Source organism: Neoarius graeffei, chromosome 12 (assembly GCF_027579695.1).
Source record: "Neoarius graeffei isolate fNeoGra1 chromosome 12, fNeoGra1.pri, whole genome shotgun sequence".
NCBI classification, from domain to species: Eukaryota; Metazoa; Chordata; class Actinopteri; order Siluriformes; family Ariidae; genus Neoarius; species Neoarius graeffei.
This window is the reverse complement of record NC_083580.1, coordinates 72,281,775-72,299,006: the sequence shown is the minus strand read 5'-3', so window position 1 is coordinate 72,299,006 and position 17,232 is coordinate 72,281,775. Positions and strand designations below refer to the sequence as shown.

The following is a 17,232-nucleotide window of genomic DNA, read 5'->3' as shown; positions in this document are numbered from 1 at the left end:
ATCGAGAACGGTAATCAAAAGATTGATAAAACAAAGAAATGACTGCTGATGCTGCTAAACCTAACACCTAGTTAAAGCGTACTGGTGGCGTTTTTACACCCCCCCCCCAAACTGAATGGTGAAGATTTAGAAAACGTCACGAGTCAATAGGTGGACATGGACGAAGACACATTTGTCACCTCCGTCATTTCCATAACAGATGAAGAACTCATCGCCTCCTTTTGTGATCCTTTAACTCAGTCAATGAACTGCGACAGTGATTCAGAAGGAGAAATTCATGATACGGAATAAATACTTTTTGGTATGCCGAACTATTTGGACATCCCCCAACGAGTTCGTTATAGCAGGGTTGCAGTGTTTTCAACATCTTCACTAAAATTAAGACTCATTCCCCAGAGACTGAAATGGTGCTCAGACCAGAAATCATCTCATTATCTCTAGCCGCTTTATCCTGTTCTCCAGGGTCGCAGGCAAGCTGGAGCCTATCCCAGCTGACTACGGGCGAAAGGCGGGGTACACCCTGGACAAGTCGCCAGGACCAGAAATCACTATCTTTTAATATTTAGTGTTCAAGCTTCTGCACTACTGTAATAATATTGGCTGGTGTTGAGTGGTACATCAGATATATTCCATTCAGCTAGCATGATACTGAATGAGTTGAAGGCGAGTTGCTGAATGGAATATATCTGATATACCACGAAAAAAGCCATTATTATTATTATAATACAACACGTCTTTCTCTGGGCGGCACGGTGGTGTAGTGGTTAGCGCTGTCACCTCACAGCAAGAAGGTCCGGGTTCGAGCCCCGTGGCCGGCGAGGGCCTTTCTGTGTGGAGTTTGCATGTTCTCCCCGTGTCCGCGTGGGTTTCCTCCGGGTGCTCCGGTTTCCCCCACAGTCCAAAGACATGCAGGTTAGGTTAACTGGTGGCTCTAAATTGAGCGTAGGTGTGAATGTGAGTGTGAATGGTTGTCTGTGTCTATGTGTCAGCCCTGTGATGACCTGGCGACTTGTCCAGGGTGTACCCCGCCTTTCGCCCGTAGTCAGCTGGGATAGGCTCCAGCTTGCCTGCGACCCTGTAGAAGGATAAAGCGGCTAGAGATAATGAGATGAGATGAGACTCGCTACCGTGAGTTGGCCTAATGGTTAGCATGTCCGCCTCTGGGTCGGGTCATACCAAAGACCATCATAAAAATGGTACCTACTGCCGTCTGACAAGGCACGCTGCAATACAGATGCGAGTGGGGAGTCAAACCCTCATGGTTACCAGAGGACTAGCCCCCCATCGTAACCCTAGCGATGTGAGAGGCCGAGGGCTACGGAAACAGAGATCGGCACTACCCTATGTGCCACATGGCTTGGGAAGGGACTTTGACAGTCGCTCGCTAGTGCGAAAGTTTTATATCTCCGACGTGTGACGTCATGTTGTCTTGACAACCATGCGGTATTGTAAACCATATTCAACGCTCATTCTCCATTGGGTAGAGTGACGTAATACACAAAGGATAAGCGATATGCTAACAATATTGCATGCTATCAAACCAAATGAATGAAACTCACTAGAAGGGAATAGAACACATGTTTTTATTCCATCGAAAATGTGTCCTGTATGGATAATAATTCTCTATATTCACTCCTGAAATCGACGCTATTTGACCACGTTGAACCAAAGATCAGAATTTTTGAGTCTTATCCATCATTGAAGCATGTGTTCAGATGAAACACTGACTGTTCTGATCCATTAGGATTTCAGAAATCATTAAAACGTCCTGAGAAATTCTGAAATTCACATTAATTCTATGCTCGGGTCATGCTGTTACATTGATAATCTAATCTGTAATGAAACATTTTCATATTCAATTAGAAAAGAATGCAGAATGGAAGCCTTTTTACGCCACTGTATGAACCAGCAGATGAACTCCTCTGTGCCTCTGTGCCTGGAGCACAACAGTGAAATACATCAGCGCTTTATCAAAGACCCTTTGAAGCCTGCGACTCTCAGCAGTAAATGTCACTCTTTTGAGTGAGTCACATAAGTGTGTTCTTAATGGCCAAACAAGGCATGGATGTACAACCATGGCAACAGTCGTGCACCACTACTAACTACCCAACTGTACTTGTGGTAGGAGGTTTAATGAGGAGTACCATCAGTCAAGTAAAACACAAATGACAGAAATGTACTTTTACTTCATTACATTGAATGACCTAGGTTTTTTTCCCTCCCACTGGCTCAATCCCAAATGCTATTCTTGTGCATGTACTTTATACTACGTAGGTTCTACAATTAGCCTCCGTCCTCTACCCTACAGAGGACTTTCACTGACGTCATGGATTTTTGTTTATTCTGCAGCATTCGCCATATTGCCAGGCGAACAACGAACCATCGCCGTGACAGATAATGAAGAAAATCTCTCTGAATCGATAAACAATTTAGATTATACCAGCAGATCGCGTTACATCCAAAAGCTGAAACATGCAGGCATCACAGATCCATATAGCTTTCCCACAAATGTGCTCTATTTTCTGTCACTTGAAAAGTGTACGGCAAACCAGCTACCAGATTTGGAATACTACGCCATCTTGAACTATTTAGTATTTGGGATTTCTAAGTACATCAGAGATCCTAAAGGCATACAGAAGTTCAGACGAAGAGTTTGGTTCCAAAACGTGATAAACACCAAATTTGAAAAATTGAAACTCCCGCCACCAAACCATCAGCAATTATCATATCTTACTTGTACCTTAGTTTTCGCCAAAACATGAAACGTCCTCTGCCATTTTGTTTTCCTCTACTCATAATATATGAGCTGATATCCTAGTCGTAGAGTAGAGTAGCCAATCAGAGTGCACGATTGCTCATATCCAGTGACTGTGGATAAAATAATTCAGTATCTTTTCCAGATGTTGTTTCATAATTTTGATGTCTTCAGTATTGTTCGACAATGTACGTAGAAAATACAAAATACAGAAAAACCTATGAATGAGTAGAGCAGGGGTGTACAAACCTTTTACTGGTAGCAAATAACATTACATAATGAACGCATTATATTTGTCGGTTCTCTATTTTCTGTCACGTTGCTCACAAGTAAATAAAGAGTTTGGTTCCAAAACGCAATAAACGCCAAATTTGAAAAATTGAAACTCCCGCCACCAAACCATAAGCAATTATCATATCTTACTCGTACCATATTCAGTTTTCACCAAAACACGATATCTGCCATTGATTTACACACTGCATTACGGCCTTTCATTCCAAAACGCAACAAGCGCCATCACCGATTTTTCTCAAAACCAGACATATCCATTTGGCCAATCAGAGGCCGCCATTGGCGTGAAGTCTTCTAAGATGGCTGCGTCCATGAAGTAGGAAATCGCTTAGTCAATTCTCGCATTTATTGGACAATTTCATGCTGAATTATGAATTATTTTGATAAAATAATCTAAAAAAATTAAATAACCTACAAAATAAAATAAAATAATCTGTATATGAAAGAACACGGTTAAATGCACTTTAAATAGAAAGGGATATGTAGCATTTTGGGGAAAAATGCCATGGTGTGGATATGTAGTGACTTGACAAAAAAAAATTACTCGGTTCAGTTAAAAGTTGTTAATTAGTTCTGGATTTCATTTTTGAAGTTCATTATCATTAATGAGTTAGTCAATAAATTTTAAAACAGGATACAGTGGTTTTCCTTTTATCACTTCCCGTAATCAGAAAAAGTGATTTTTCTCGAAACAATGGGATTGGATATATAGCGTTTTGGAACCAAACTCTTCAGATGTCTAACAATATTTCGAGGCAGGTTTCGTGTCAGAATGTTATGGGAACTTCATGATAAAGAAAAATACCTTATTATGACAAAGTTAAGTGCAAACATGGACTTCTAATAGTAATAAGCAAGCCAGGGCCTAGATCTAGCATATTTTTATGATGTTTAGCCGAGTCTACATAATCAGTACATAATAAACATGCTGCTAGTCTCGCCAAGCATGAGGTCTAATAAAATACATCGCGTCCAAAGCCGACATCCAGATATACATTTTAAAACTCATACATTTGCCATGTTTTTTTTTTGTTGTGTAGTAGAGCTGCTAAGTACAGTAGGTACCAGTAGATTGTACTTAGACATACTACATATATCAAAGTCAATTAAGTCATCCTTTCTATGACTACGTATGATTTACATGAGTCTCTAATTTTTGAAGTGACTATGACAGTTTGATTGTCAATCTTTGCTAAGTCATGATTCATTTGGTTCAGTACAGTAACTCAAATAATCACTCTTTACAGCTGTGGTGAGCAGAAAAGCATCTCCGAAAGCACAAAATCATGAACCTCGAGGTCTTGAGGTGTATGGGCTACAACAGCACTCCTGTCAGCCAAGTACAGGAATCTGAGGTGACAGTAAGGTATACAGGGTCAAACTGTAGAGTTCAAGATTTGAAACATATCGCCTGGTCTTTTTCCAATTCTTGCTGCCATTGCAGGAATCAATACACACTTAGAAAAGGTTAACCCTAGTCCATAATAGATAACCAGAGAATCAGGCACAGTTCAAATAAGGAAATTACGCCATTAAAAATACCTCGACAAAATTTGGAAACGCTACTGAAGGCTTCACAACACTAAAAATATACAGTAAGCAAATTCCTGCCAGTATACTGATGATTAAATTCTATATTTGATATAAAAAAAATTTTCCCTCCCAGATTATTAAATGTTTTTGTTCTTTAGCAGGTGCTGCAATTTCAACAGCAAAATGATATAAGGTTCCTTGCCTAATTATAATATGGCCGTTTGTTAGCGTTTTTCTCATGAGTGTGCTACTGCAGCAGTTATGACAAGAACTAAACTTTATATAATTGCTTTATAACAACTCTTTCTCTCCGAAGTTTTTATCTCAGGAAACGATACAGCAACATTAACAATACAAAAACTAATCTGATACAGTAAGGGTCATTTAAGAGGCACAAACATTACAAACATTATTGAAGTATTATTATTATTTGTAATGTCTTGTAAGGTCTTACAGTGGGGCAAAAAAGTATTTAGTCAGTCACCAATTGTGCAAGTTCTCCCACTTAAAAATATGAGAGAGGCCTGTAATTTTCATCATAGGTACACTTCAACTATGAGAGACAGAATGGGGGGGAAAGAATCCAGGAAATCACATTTGTAGGATTTTTAATGAATTAATTGGTAAATTCCTCAGTAAAATAAGTATTTGGTCACCTACAAACAAGCAAGATTTCTGGCTCTCACAGACCTGTAACTTCTTCTTTAAGAGGCTCCTCTGTCCTCCACTCGTTACCTGTATTAATGGCACCTGTTTGAACTCGTTATCAGTATAAAAGACACCTGTCCACAACCTCAAACAGTCACACTCCAAACTCCACTATGGCCAAGACCAAAGAGCTGTCAAAGAACACCAGAAACAAAATTGTAGACCTGCACCAGGCTGGGAAGACTGAATCTGCAATAGGTAAGCAGCTTGGTGTGAAGAAATCAACTGTGGGAGCAATTATTAGAAAATGGAAGACATACAAGACCACTGATAATCTCCCTCTATCTGGGGCTCCACACAAGATCTCACCCCGTGGGGTCAAAATGATCACAAGAACGGTAAGCAAAAATCCCAGAACCACATGGGGGGACCTAGTGAATGACCTGCAGAGAGCTGGGACCAAAGTAACAAAGGCTACCATCAGTAACACACTACGCGGCCAGGGACTCAAATCCTGCAGTGCCAGACGTGTCCCCCTGCTTAAGCCAGTACATGTCCAGGCCCGTCTGAAGTAGACCCCGAAGCCGTTTGTTTTCAGGATAATGGCTGGCTGATGAAATTATTGGCTGGCTAGCTGACTCAGCCAAAACCTTAATGGCTGCTGCAGCCACCAAAATGTTTATGGCTACAAATGGCTGATACTGGACGTCACTGTGTGGCATATATCCGGGCGAACGGATCAAACAAATGGGGGGAATAAATAGCAAATTACCACAGGTCCCCTGGTCTCTTACTTCATTGTAAATATAAATCTAGCAAGATTGTAGTTCAATGCTAATAATAAGCTAATCTGGATTGTTCGAGGAAGGCATCTAGCTATCTACTCTCACTAGCAATGACCAGTGAAGGACTGGCAGCTATCTTACTATGATGAAAGTAGAGTGGTGGAGTACTTTTTTTTTATCAATCTTGAAGTATGTGAAACAAACAAACAAACAAAAAAAAAAACCTTTACACTTTCCCTCAGCAGCGGCAAAGAATGCAGCCATCTCGTCGATATCGGAGTCGATTGATGCTCTGGGTGGGTTCCCGGGTTCCCCAGTGTATCGTGGTAACGGTGTGAGGGGCGGGAAGCCAGACAGGTAGTCACAACGGCAAGCTTGTGGTGGCTCTCTGTGCTGTGATATCAGTTCTAAATCTCTACAGTGTATGCCTATACGTCTCTATTGTGTTACTACTAGTGTGTACAGTTGATCATGTTTGTGTCACTTTTCTTGTAGCTCATGATGTGGATAAACCCATTATTTGATGTACACAATTCTTAGTGGCTCAGCCAAATTTTATTAGATAGCGACTCAAATTGGCTTACAAAATTATTGGCTGGCGGCGGCTCAAATTCTAAATGGCGGTTTTAGCGGCGCCTGGCGGCGGCTTCGGGGTCTAGTCTGAAGTTTGCTAGAGAGCATTTGGATGATCCAGAAGAGGATTGGGAGAATGTCATATGGTCAGATGAAACCAAAATAGAACTTTTTGGTAAAAACTCAACTTGTCGTGTTTGGAGGAGAAAGAATGCTGAGTTGCATCCAAAGAACACCATCCCTACTGTGAAGCATGGGGGTGGAAACATCATGCTTTGGGGCTGTTTTTCTGCAAAGGGACCAGGACGACTGATCCGTGTAAAGGAAAGAATGAATGGGGCCATGTATCGTGAGATTTTGAGTGAAAACCTCCTTCCATCAGCAAGGGCATTGAAGATGAAACGTGGCTGGGTCTTTCAGCATGACAATGATCCCAAACACACCGCCCGGGCAACGAAGGAGTGGCTTCGTAAGAAGCATTTCAAGGTCCTGGAGTGGCCTAGCCAGTCTCCAGATCTCAACCCCATAGAAAATCTTTGGAGGGAGTTGAAAGTCCGTGTTGCCCAGCGACAGCCCCAAAACATCACTGCTCTAGAGGAGATCTGCATGGAGGAATGGGCCAAAATACCAGCAACAGTGTGTGAAAACCTTGTGAAGACTTACAGAAAACGTTTGACCTCTGTCATTGCCAACAAAGGGTATATAACAAAGTATTGAGATGAACTTTTGTTATTGACCAAATACTTATTTTCCACCATAATTTGCAAATAAATTCTTTAAAAATCAGACAATGTGATTTTCTGGATTTTTTTTTCTCATTTTGTCATAGTTGAGGTATACCTATGATGAAAATTACAGGCCTCTCTCATCTTTTTAAGTGGGAGAACTTGCACAATTGGTGACTGACTAAATACTTTTTTGCCCCACTGTATATGGCCAAAAGTATGTGGACACCCAATTGTCACACCACGCTTTTGGAACACCCCATACCAGATTTAGTCCCTTCTTTGCTGTTATAATAACCTCCACTCTTCTGGAAAGGCTTTGCACTAGATTCTGGAGTGTGGCTGTTGGGATGTATTCATTCAGCTACAGGAGCATTAGTGAGATCAGGCAATGATGTTGTGTGAGGAGCAGTTGGCGCTCTGGTTCATTCATCCCAAAGACGTTCAGAGGGGTTCAGTTCAGTCAGGGCTTTGTGAATGACCCTCGAGTTCTTCCTCTCCAACCTTGGAACACCGTGTCTTCACGGAGCTTGCTTTGTGCAAAAGGTTATGCTGGAACAGGTTTGGGTGTCTTAATTCCATTGAAGGGAAACTGTAATGCTACAGAAAACAAAGACATCCTATACAATCATGAGATTCCTACATCCATCCATCCATCCATCCATTATCTGTAACCGCTTATCCTGTGCAGGGTCGTGGGCAAGCTGGAGCCTATCCCAGCTGACTATGGGTGAGAGGCGGGGTACACGCTGGACAAGTCACCAGATCATCGCAGGGCTGACACATAGAGACAAACAACCATTCACACTCGCACACATTCACACCTACGGTCAACTTAGAGCCACCAATTAGCCTAACCTGCATGTCTTTGGACTGTCGGGGAAACCGGAGCACCCGGAGGAAACCTATGAAGACATGGGGAGAACATGCAAACTCCACACAGAAAGGCCCTCGCCAGCCACGGGGCTCAAACCCAAGACCTGCTTGCTGTGAGGCAACAGTGCTAACCACTACACCACCGTGCCACCCTGAGCTTCCTATTTTTGGTATAATATTGGTATAATAGTCAAGTGTCCATATACTTTTGGTTGTATACTGCATGAGCTTTCTGACGTAAACGGTTAAGTCAATTTATTTTACATTACATCTAACACGGTCTTAGAAAAGGTTTTTTTTTTGTGCACGCTCATGCATTATTCTAAATGTTTATATAAAAGTGTGATGATGAATACAGGCTTTAAAACAAAGTGTTCTTGATTAAATTATGAGCACTGAGGATTAAATGAGATTGTGTAGATTAAAATGGAAGTAAGTGAGGGGTTTCATTCGTGTTCTTGTTCAGCGAGAGATGATCACATCGGAGCTGTGTGCCACTTTCACAGAGGAATACTGTAACAATACAATTAGCACTTCCTGTTCTAAAAGTCTGTGCGAGACAAAAGGCAAGCGAACCTACACATAACTGCAAAACGGCCAGGAATAGAGCTGTTCTAGAAGAACCAGATCGAATAAATTTCATTCACACTGCCGTGTAATGCAGTATAACGCACTACTGCATGCGTGCACATACAACAAATCATACTGATCCGTTTACTGTTAACTTATCCATATGTTTCGATATCTGATGCTAAGGTTCTGAGCATAATTTTAACATAAAAATAGCAACTAATAAAAACAGACAAGCTTACAGTAATAAACAATCTTGCTGTCAAGGTAAGTAGTGAAGCACTGTGTACTTTATTATTTTTACAAATGATTAGGCCTTTTTTTTTTTTAGAACAAAGTATAATTAAAGTTTTAAAGCTGGTACTATTTTGTACAGGGCGGCACGGTGGTGTAGTGGTTAGCGCTGTCGCCTCACAGCAAGAAGGTCCGGGTTCGAGCCCCGTGGCCGGCGAGGGCCTTTCTGTGCGGAGTTTGCATGTTCTCCCCGTGTCCGCGTGGGTTTCCTCCGGGTGCTCCGGTTTCCTCCACAGTCCAAAGACATGCAGGTTAGGTTAACTGGTGACTCTAAATTGACCGTAGGTGTGAATGTGAGTGTGAGTGGTTGTCTGTGTCTATGTGTCAGCCCTGCGATGACCTGGCGACTTGTCCAGGGTGTACCCCGCCTTTCACCCGTAGTCAGCTGGGATAGGCTCCAGCTTGCCTGCGACCCTGTAGAACAGGATAAAGCGGCTAGAGATAATGAGATGAGATGAGACTATTTTGTACAGTCTTAAACAAAACAGATCCGGGATAATAAGGTGTCACTCACACCAGTGCTCCTAAAGTTTATACTCGAGTTTAAGAGGACTCAGCCCTCGATGAGAATGTATAATGTATTTCCTGCAGGAAATGAACGGTGTTATGTGGAGTAGTTTGAAAATATCAAAAGTGAGAGATCTGAATTGATTAACATCAATTATACCACACGCTGCTGAATTCTCAATTCTGATTGTTCAGAAGGTGTTGATTCATTTTCTAAAACTGCAGCTTTGACTGCAAGGGAAGTCACAGGTTTATAGAAATACCTTACTTGTAATACGTTATCATTTCTACAGTAACAGCTAATTCGTAGGGAGTTGTATGGCGGATGCATGCAGTCATCCAGCGTACAATCTAGTCGCTTATTATCAGACTAATATTAGTAATTAGGGTTGACAGGCTTCATTAAAATTTCCAGCTCAATTACATCTCAAGAACCACACAAAAACCCTGAAACTAGTCTGAAACTAGTCCATCAAAAACAGTCACCATGAATCACACACATTTCTAGTGTATGGACATTATAATTCACTATATAATCCCCGTTTTCCTCTCTGGGTGGTGCCGAGTATTTTTAAAATATCCTAATTTGGTGTTAAATAAAACCCACAACCCTGTTCCTACAGTGAGCATAGAGCAGCATGACTGCTGCCCTAATGGGCCGCTATTAGTTTTTGTTGTAGTTCCCATTTTGACCACTAGGTGCAATAATTGCTCTATTAAAGGAGAACTGAAGGCAAGTTTTTTATTATCAAAATTCTCATCTCATCTCATTATCTCTAGCCGCTTTATCCTGTTCTACAGGGTCGCAGGCAAGCTGGAGCCTATCCCAGCTGACTACGGGCGAAAGGCGGGGTACACCCTGGACAAGTCGCCAGGTCATCACAGAGCTGACACATAGACACAGACAACCATTCACACTCACATTCACACCTACGGTCAATTTAGAGTCACCAGTTAACCTAACCTGCATGTCTTTGGACTGTGGGGGAAACCGGAGCACCCAGAGGAAACCCACGCGGACACGGGGAGAACATGCAAACTCCACACAGAAAGGCCCTCGCCGGCCACAGGGCTCGAACCCGGACCTTCTTGCTGTGAGGCGACAGTGCTAACCACTACACCACCGTGCCGCCTTATCAAAATTCTATTTATCTCATTTTATTAAATACAGGAATGCATTTTTGATCGCTATTTTGTCACTGCTATAGCAAGTTATGAGTGTTTGAAATATGCTCTGTAATATATCAGTCCATATGTCAAAGCGACGGCCGTAAACGAGATTCGCTGAGACCTGTGCGAGACATCGTGGGACGGAAGTAAAACGTACAGCGGAAATCAGAGTGACCGACATCTGCCAACGTTGTCAAAAGACACACGCGCCCTCTTTCGAATGCTGATGTAATCAAGCCGGAAGTTTTGTTTGTTTTGATAGCAATCAGGAAAGTTTGAAAAAAGTCGGCAGTAATCGTCATTTAAACTCGTTTTTGTGCGATATTTCATTTGGAAAACAGTTTTCAAAATGGCGGCACTGACACCTGGCTGACGCTTCACGTTTCGAAGTCTTGTGAAGATCGCGCGGATAAGCGACGCCTCCCGTGGACCAAACGAACTAAATTCAACATGGCTATAAACCGAATAGGCCGATAAGTATAATATTTAATTGCAATTAATTGCCAATACGAGTCACGATATAAGGTTACTAAAACCGAAAACGTAATTGAATAATACGTTAATTAAGAAATAAAGCAAGTTTAAAAATGACTTCAGTTCTCCTTTAATCGAAATGGGCTAGTGAGCATGCTGCTCCATCCCACCTGCTACTGTAGACGAGCTTCCGATGTACATGACGGTCGACATACTTTATTTATTTTTTCCTGCTATTTGCAGATCTTAGGGTACCACGGAGACCAGAGTATTACTGTATATTTGAGCAGATAGTTTATTTAGGGCTGCCAAAATGTTGCCAAATATCACACAAAGGTATCTGACTTAAAATCACTGATCTCACCTTTAACTGATCGCTGATATGGCAAATCAGCTTTTCACAAACGTGGCTTGACACTGGCCTTCATACTTCCTTTTCTAGTTATGAACTATCCTGCAGTAAAGATAAACAGGTCTGAGCTTACCAATGAAGTAGGAGAGCAGTACGGCGAGCAGTATGGCAGCGGTGATGGCGGACATGGCGGCACATTTCCAGCTGCAGTACTTGGAGGGCTTCTTGAGCTTGAAGGAGCTCCTGGAGAAGGTGTTCCTTGGCAGGAGGCGTGGTGGGGGCGAGTAGACGGAACCGCCGGTGAGGGGGTAACCGGGAGAGGAACTGCTGAACAGTGGAGTGCTTCCCGACGGAGTTTTAAACAGGAAGTGTCTGCATGAACAGGGAACAGAGCCTATGCTAAATGTAAAGCTTCCCAACAAATGCTTTGATAACACAGTCAAGTACAGGCAATAGAAACATGTGGCTATTAAGAGCTAATTACTGTTAGCAGACTTGGATTCAATCGAGTCAGGCTTGCATTATTCTACTGAGAAACTATGCATTCAAGAGATGTGTTAAATGGTCTGTTTAGGGGAGTAAATTGCATCCTTGGGGAGAACAACAGTACACCAGGTATTATCAGAATAAAATCACTTCCATTGCCGGCGCTTAATTAACTGTATTACACAACCAAAACTGTCGATCAATGTTGGCTCTAGTCTTTTCAGCTGTAAGCAACATTCAGTTTGTGGGTCATCATACCTACAGATCCACAATCACAGTAGCAGATGCGCCAATCTTTTCCTCACATCTCCAAAAAAAAAAAAAAAAAGCATACTCCAGTCTGCTGTCTTTGGTTTAACTGCTAGCACAGCTAGCAAGCTAATCTTCATTTGACAATTGACAAAACATGAAACTACAGCTACTATCTCATCTTCTGTTCACTATTTATCTAGATAATCATTTTATTTGGCTTCCAATTCCTTGATACTAGTCGGTTTAGCTAGGTTTCTAGCTAGCTAGTATGTTAGCTTATCATCTCATTATCTCCAGCCGCTTTATCCTGTTCTACAGGGTTGCAGGCAAGCTGGAGCCTATCCCAGCTGACTACGGGCGAAAGGCGGGGTACACCCTGGACAAGTCGCCAGGTCATCACAGGGCTGACACATAGACCCAGACAACCATTCACACTCACATTCACACCTACGGTCAATTTAGAGTCACCAGTTAACCTAACCTGCATGTCTTTGGACTGTAGGGGAAACCGGAGCACCCGGAGGAAACCCACGCGGACACGGGGAGAACATGCAAACTCCGCACAGAAAGGCCCTCGTCGGCCACGGGGCTCGAACCTGGACCTTCTTGCTGTGAGGCGACAGCGCTAACCACTACACCACCGTGCCGCCCCATTAATAATAATAATAATATGATGAAACATGATGGACCCCTGTTCATTAGAAATGCATTCGGCCTTTGAGACAGAAATAAATAATAATACCAGTCATCATGATGTACTGCACATGTGAACCCTACAGTGTCTGGAGTTTGCGTACAAGTGGCACTGCTCCAGAACTACATTCGCTGATGAAATAAATAGCTTTTAAACCTTCTCGTCCAATTCACTCCTCTCTCCCAGTACACTGTGAGCCAGGATTTACAGGTTGCCCATAATACACATTTCTGTTGCAGTGGCCAAGAGTCTGCACTGATTTTGCATCAAGAGCACAGTCTTGCACCGAGCTCAGCATGCTCAATGGCTCTCATTACACTTAGTCTGGACCTCATGGATCCTCTGTAGTCCAAAAGTCAACTTGGAGAGCATCAGTCCATGAGGACAAACACAAAACGAACATAAGAACACGAGATCATGGTGGCCATGAAGTCTTTTGTCTTTGAGATGCCGCCAGTGCAGCGCGTACGTGGGCCAGATTTGGTTGTTGTAGCAAAGAGTGACAGGTGGGCCAAAAATTTTGCATGTGAGGTCTGCTTGCATGTTGATCTGTGTGTGTGTGTGTGTGTGTGTGTGCATGCAGGGCAGATGGGAAAGGGATGAAAATGGAGGGAAGTTGACCAAACAGCTTTGATGAGTCCTTGGCCTGGCACAGGCACCACAATGGTGTTAAACTAGCCTCAGATCTGTTTCCATCAGCCCTGCTCAAAACAGGAAGTACAGGCTGACCCCACCTGGCCTTGGCTCAAGCTCCTGCTGAGTCTCCAACTGCTGCCTTATCCCCAAACACATAGTGACACCCTAGCGTGCCAAAGATCTCCAGCACTACTCAGCCTCAGCCACCTGCTAACACTTTCCCTCCTTCACCTCATCCAATGCCCCAAACCAAAGTGAAGTTTTACTTCAGGAGCTTTATTAGTCCTGCACATCAACATTTTAGTGGTCAACCAAGCTGGGCCTTGAATGTATCCGTGCTCTGTGGATCAAAAACTCCACAAGGTGGAGATCTGAGAGTTCTCTGACTGCTTATAGATGTGTACAGAATAGCAGAGTTCCACAACAAGAGGTATCCTGAGGCCTGGAAGGAAACACAAGGTTCAAGAGGCTGGGGCTTGGTGATGAATAAATGTATATGTTCATATACAGTACTGTGCAAAAGTCTTATTCACCCTATTTATTTATTTATTTTTTGCATACAAACTTTGTCATAGATTTCTGTTTTATGACTTCGAGTCAGTACAAAAAACATTTTAGAATTCCAGATGTTCATTTTTGAGCACAAAATTAAATCTCATCTGATTATCTCTAGCCACTTTATCCTGTTCTACAGGGTCGCAGGCAGGGGCGATTCTAGCATCTGATCTTTGGGGGTGCTTAGCCCCCAGAGCTGACAGAGGCACCTGACTTGAACGACAGTGTTTCCACATTTATTCCGCATTTAGACTAGACTTAACTAGACAAGAAGACTAGACTAGGGGCGGCACGGTGGTGTAGTGGTTAGCGCTGTCGCCTCACAGCAAGAAGGTCCTGGGTTCGAGCCCCGTGGCCGGCGAGGGCCTTTCTGTGCGGAGTTTGCATGTTCTCCCCGTGTCCGCGTGGGTTTCCTCTGGGTGCTCCGGTTTCCCCACAGTCCAAAGACATGCAGGTTAGGTTAACTGGTGACTCTAAATTGAGCGTAGGTGTGAATGTGAGTGTGAATGGTTGTCTGTGTCTATGTGTCAGCCCTGTGATGACCTGGCGACTTGTCCAGGGTGTACCCCGCCTTTCGCCCGTAGTCAGCTGGGATAGGCTCCAGCTTGCCTGCGACCCTGTAGAAGGATAAAGCGGCTAGAGATAATGAGATGAGAATGAGAAGACTAGACAAGACTAGACTTATGCAATGTTTTAACAGAAGCTGACCCAATAAACTATGATATCTACACATTTACAACCACTGACACAAATATTTACGTTATATTTTTAACTAAACAAGACCTACTACTGCATTTGTAATGTTGGAGCTATTCATTTTGAACAGTGGTAATTGTTAATTAATGTGTTATTGTGTATTGTGTAATAAGTGTGTATTATTATGATTTTACATTAGTTTACATTAGTAAACACTATGTTACATTAAATAAAATTGACTAATGCACGGTGGTCTAGCACCGTAGCACTTGTACAGCTCTGCACAAAAGTATCTCGATATGGATGATAAATGTCGTTTTTATCATTCTGTTCATAGACCAGGGAACATCAATATTGCATTATGCATATTATTGTGTTGTGTTTAACAATTGTAACTCCAGTCCGTACTTTCACATCTCGCTATGTCAGTAATACTCAGGTGCTACTTTGAGTTCCTCATCGGTGTGGAATCCAGTTTAAAAAAACACCATGTCGTAGCAAGCACTCGCGCGGACAGGCAACCCAATCAGAGGGGACGCAAGGGGGGGGGGAGGTATTTTACTGCTCATAGAACTATCACGTAACAGGTGAATTCAAGAACACACACACGCCCGCGCACACATTCATTGCGCAGTGCGCGAGGGCACTTATTTCTGAAAATTACTTCCAAAAGCAGTGTTTTTGAGGGTGCTGAGCTAGGGGGTGCTCAGCTCGTTTTTGGGGGTGCTTGAGCACCCCCAAAAATAGGCTAAACACGCCCCTGGTCGCAGGCAAGCTGGAGCCTATCCCAGCTGACTACAGGCGAAAGGCGGGGTACACCCTGGACAAGTCACCAGGTCATCACAGGGCTGACACATAGACACCCATTCACACTCACTTTAGAGTCACCAGTTAACCTAACCTGCATGTCTTTGGACTGTGGGGGAAACCGGAGCACCCGGAGGAAACCCACGCGGACAACATGCAAACTCTGCACAGAAAGGCCCTCGCCGGCCACGGAGCTCAAACCCGGACCTTCTTGCTGTGAGGCGACATCGCTAACCACTACACCACCGTGCCACCGTGGTTCTGTAAGATGCTCAGTAAAACCTACAGCTCATTTCCTTATAAAACTGCACTCATCGTACCTGAGACGACTATATTTTTTTTTTAAGCAAAGGGAATTTCGTCTCACACCAAATATTGACTTTGTTTCATTTATTACGGCTTACTGCTTACTGTTTCTAGTATTTTTTAATGTTGAAACACTTCATTTCATTATTTTAAAGCCATTTTTAGTCGACAGCATTTCTTTACAATGTGCCGAAGTCTTTTGTACAGTACTGTATGTTGATTCTATCAGGGGCAGGCTGCTAAAGTAACTGGTGCAACACCGGGGCGATGTCTTAGCAAAGATAAGGATATGGAAGCTATGGCCTTTGGGCTCCCGATTAAAAGGTCATGAGTTAAAATCCCACCATTGTCAAGCTACCACTGTTGGGTCCTTGAGCAACGCCGGTAACCTTCATCTGCTCTGTTGTATCCTCCATCAACTGTCAGTAGCTTTGGATAAAAGTGTCAGCCAAATGAGAGAAATGGAAATGAAATTGCAGGTTGCTGATGGATGATTAGGGAAGAACAAAGAGTAGAGAATTGTTGATCTCATTAGTAAAATTCCTTAGGTGAAGATTTTAGAGATTTTCTTGTCCTGGTCATAGATCAATTCAGAATCTGTAATAATGCAGAACACATTTTCTCTTCCTTTTTTTTTCAAGAATGGAATGAGCACAAAAAAAAAACAAGACCCTTACCCCCCCACCCCCGATCTATTATACAGGGTTAGTCAAAATTATGTTAACACTTAAATGGTAGAAACCATTTATTCATAAAACATACGGTCCATCATACACTACCATTCAAAAGTTTGGGGTCACCCAGACAATTTTGTGTTTTCCATGAAAAGTCACACTTTTATTTACCACCATAAGTTGTAAAATGAATAGAAAATATAGTCAAGACATTTTTCTGGCCATTTTGAGCATTTAATCGACCCCACAAATGTGATGCTCCAGAAACTCAATCTGCTCAAAGGAAGGTCAGTTTTATAGCTTCTCTAAAGAGCTCAACTGTTTTCAGCTGTGCTAACATGATTGTACAAGGGTTTTCTAATCATCCATTAGCCTTCTGAGGCAATGAGCAAACACATTGTACCATTAGAACACTGGAGTGATAGTTGCTGGAAATGGGCCTCTATACACCTATGGAGATATTGCACCAAAAACCAGACATTTGCAGCTAGAATAGTCATTTACCACATTAGCAATGTATAGAGTGGATTTCTGATTAGTTTAAAGTGATCTTCATTGAAAAGAACAGTGCTT

At 42.6% G+C, this 17,232-nt stretch overlaps 1 protein-coding gene across 1 annotated transcript in view; it reads right to left on the bottom strand.

The window, feature by feature from the left end:
- Nucleotides 1–17,232, bottom strand: part of tenm2b (teneurin transmembrane protein 2b) — a 704,289-nt gene that overhangs the window by 162,221 nt on the left and 524,836 nt on the right. Inside the window, exon 6 of the mRNA XM_060936361.1 lies at nucleotides 11,687–11,925. Within this exon, the coding sequence (XP_060792344.1) occupies nucleotides 11,687–11,925 (239 nt within the window). The remainder of the gene's footprint in view (nucleotides 1–11,686; nucleotides 11,926–17,232) is intronic.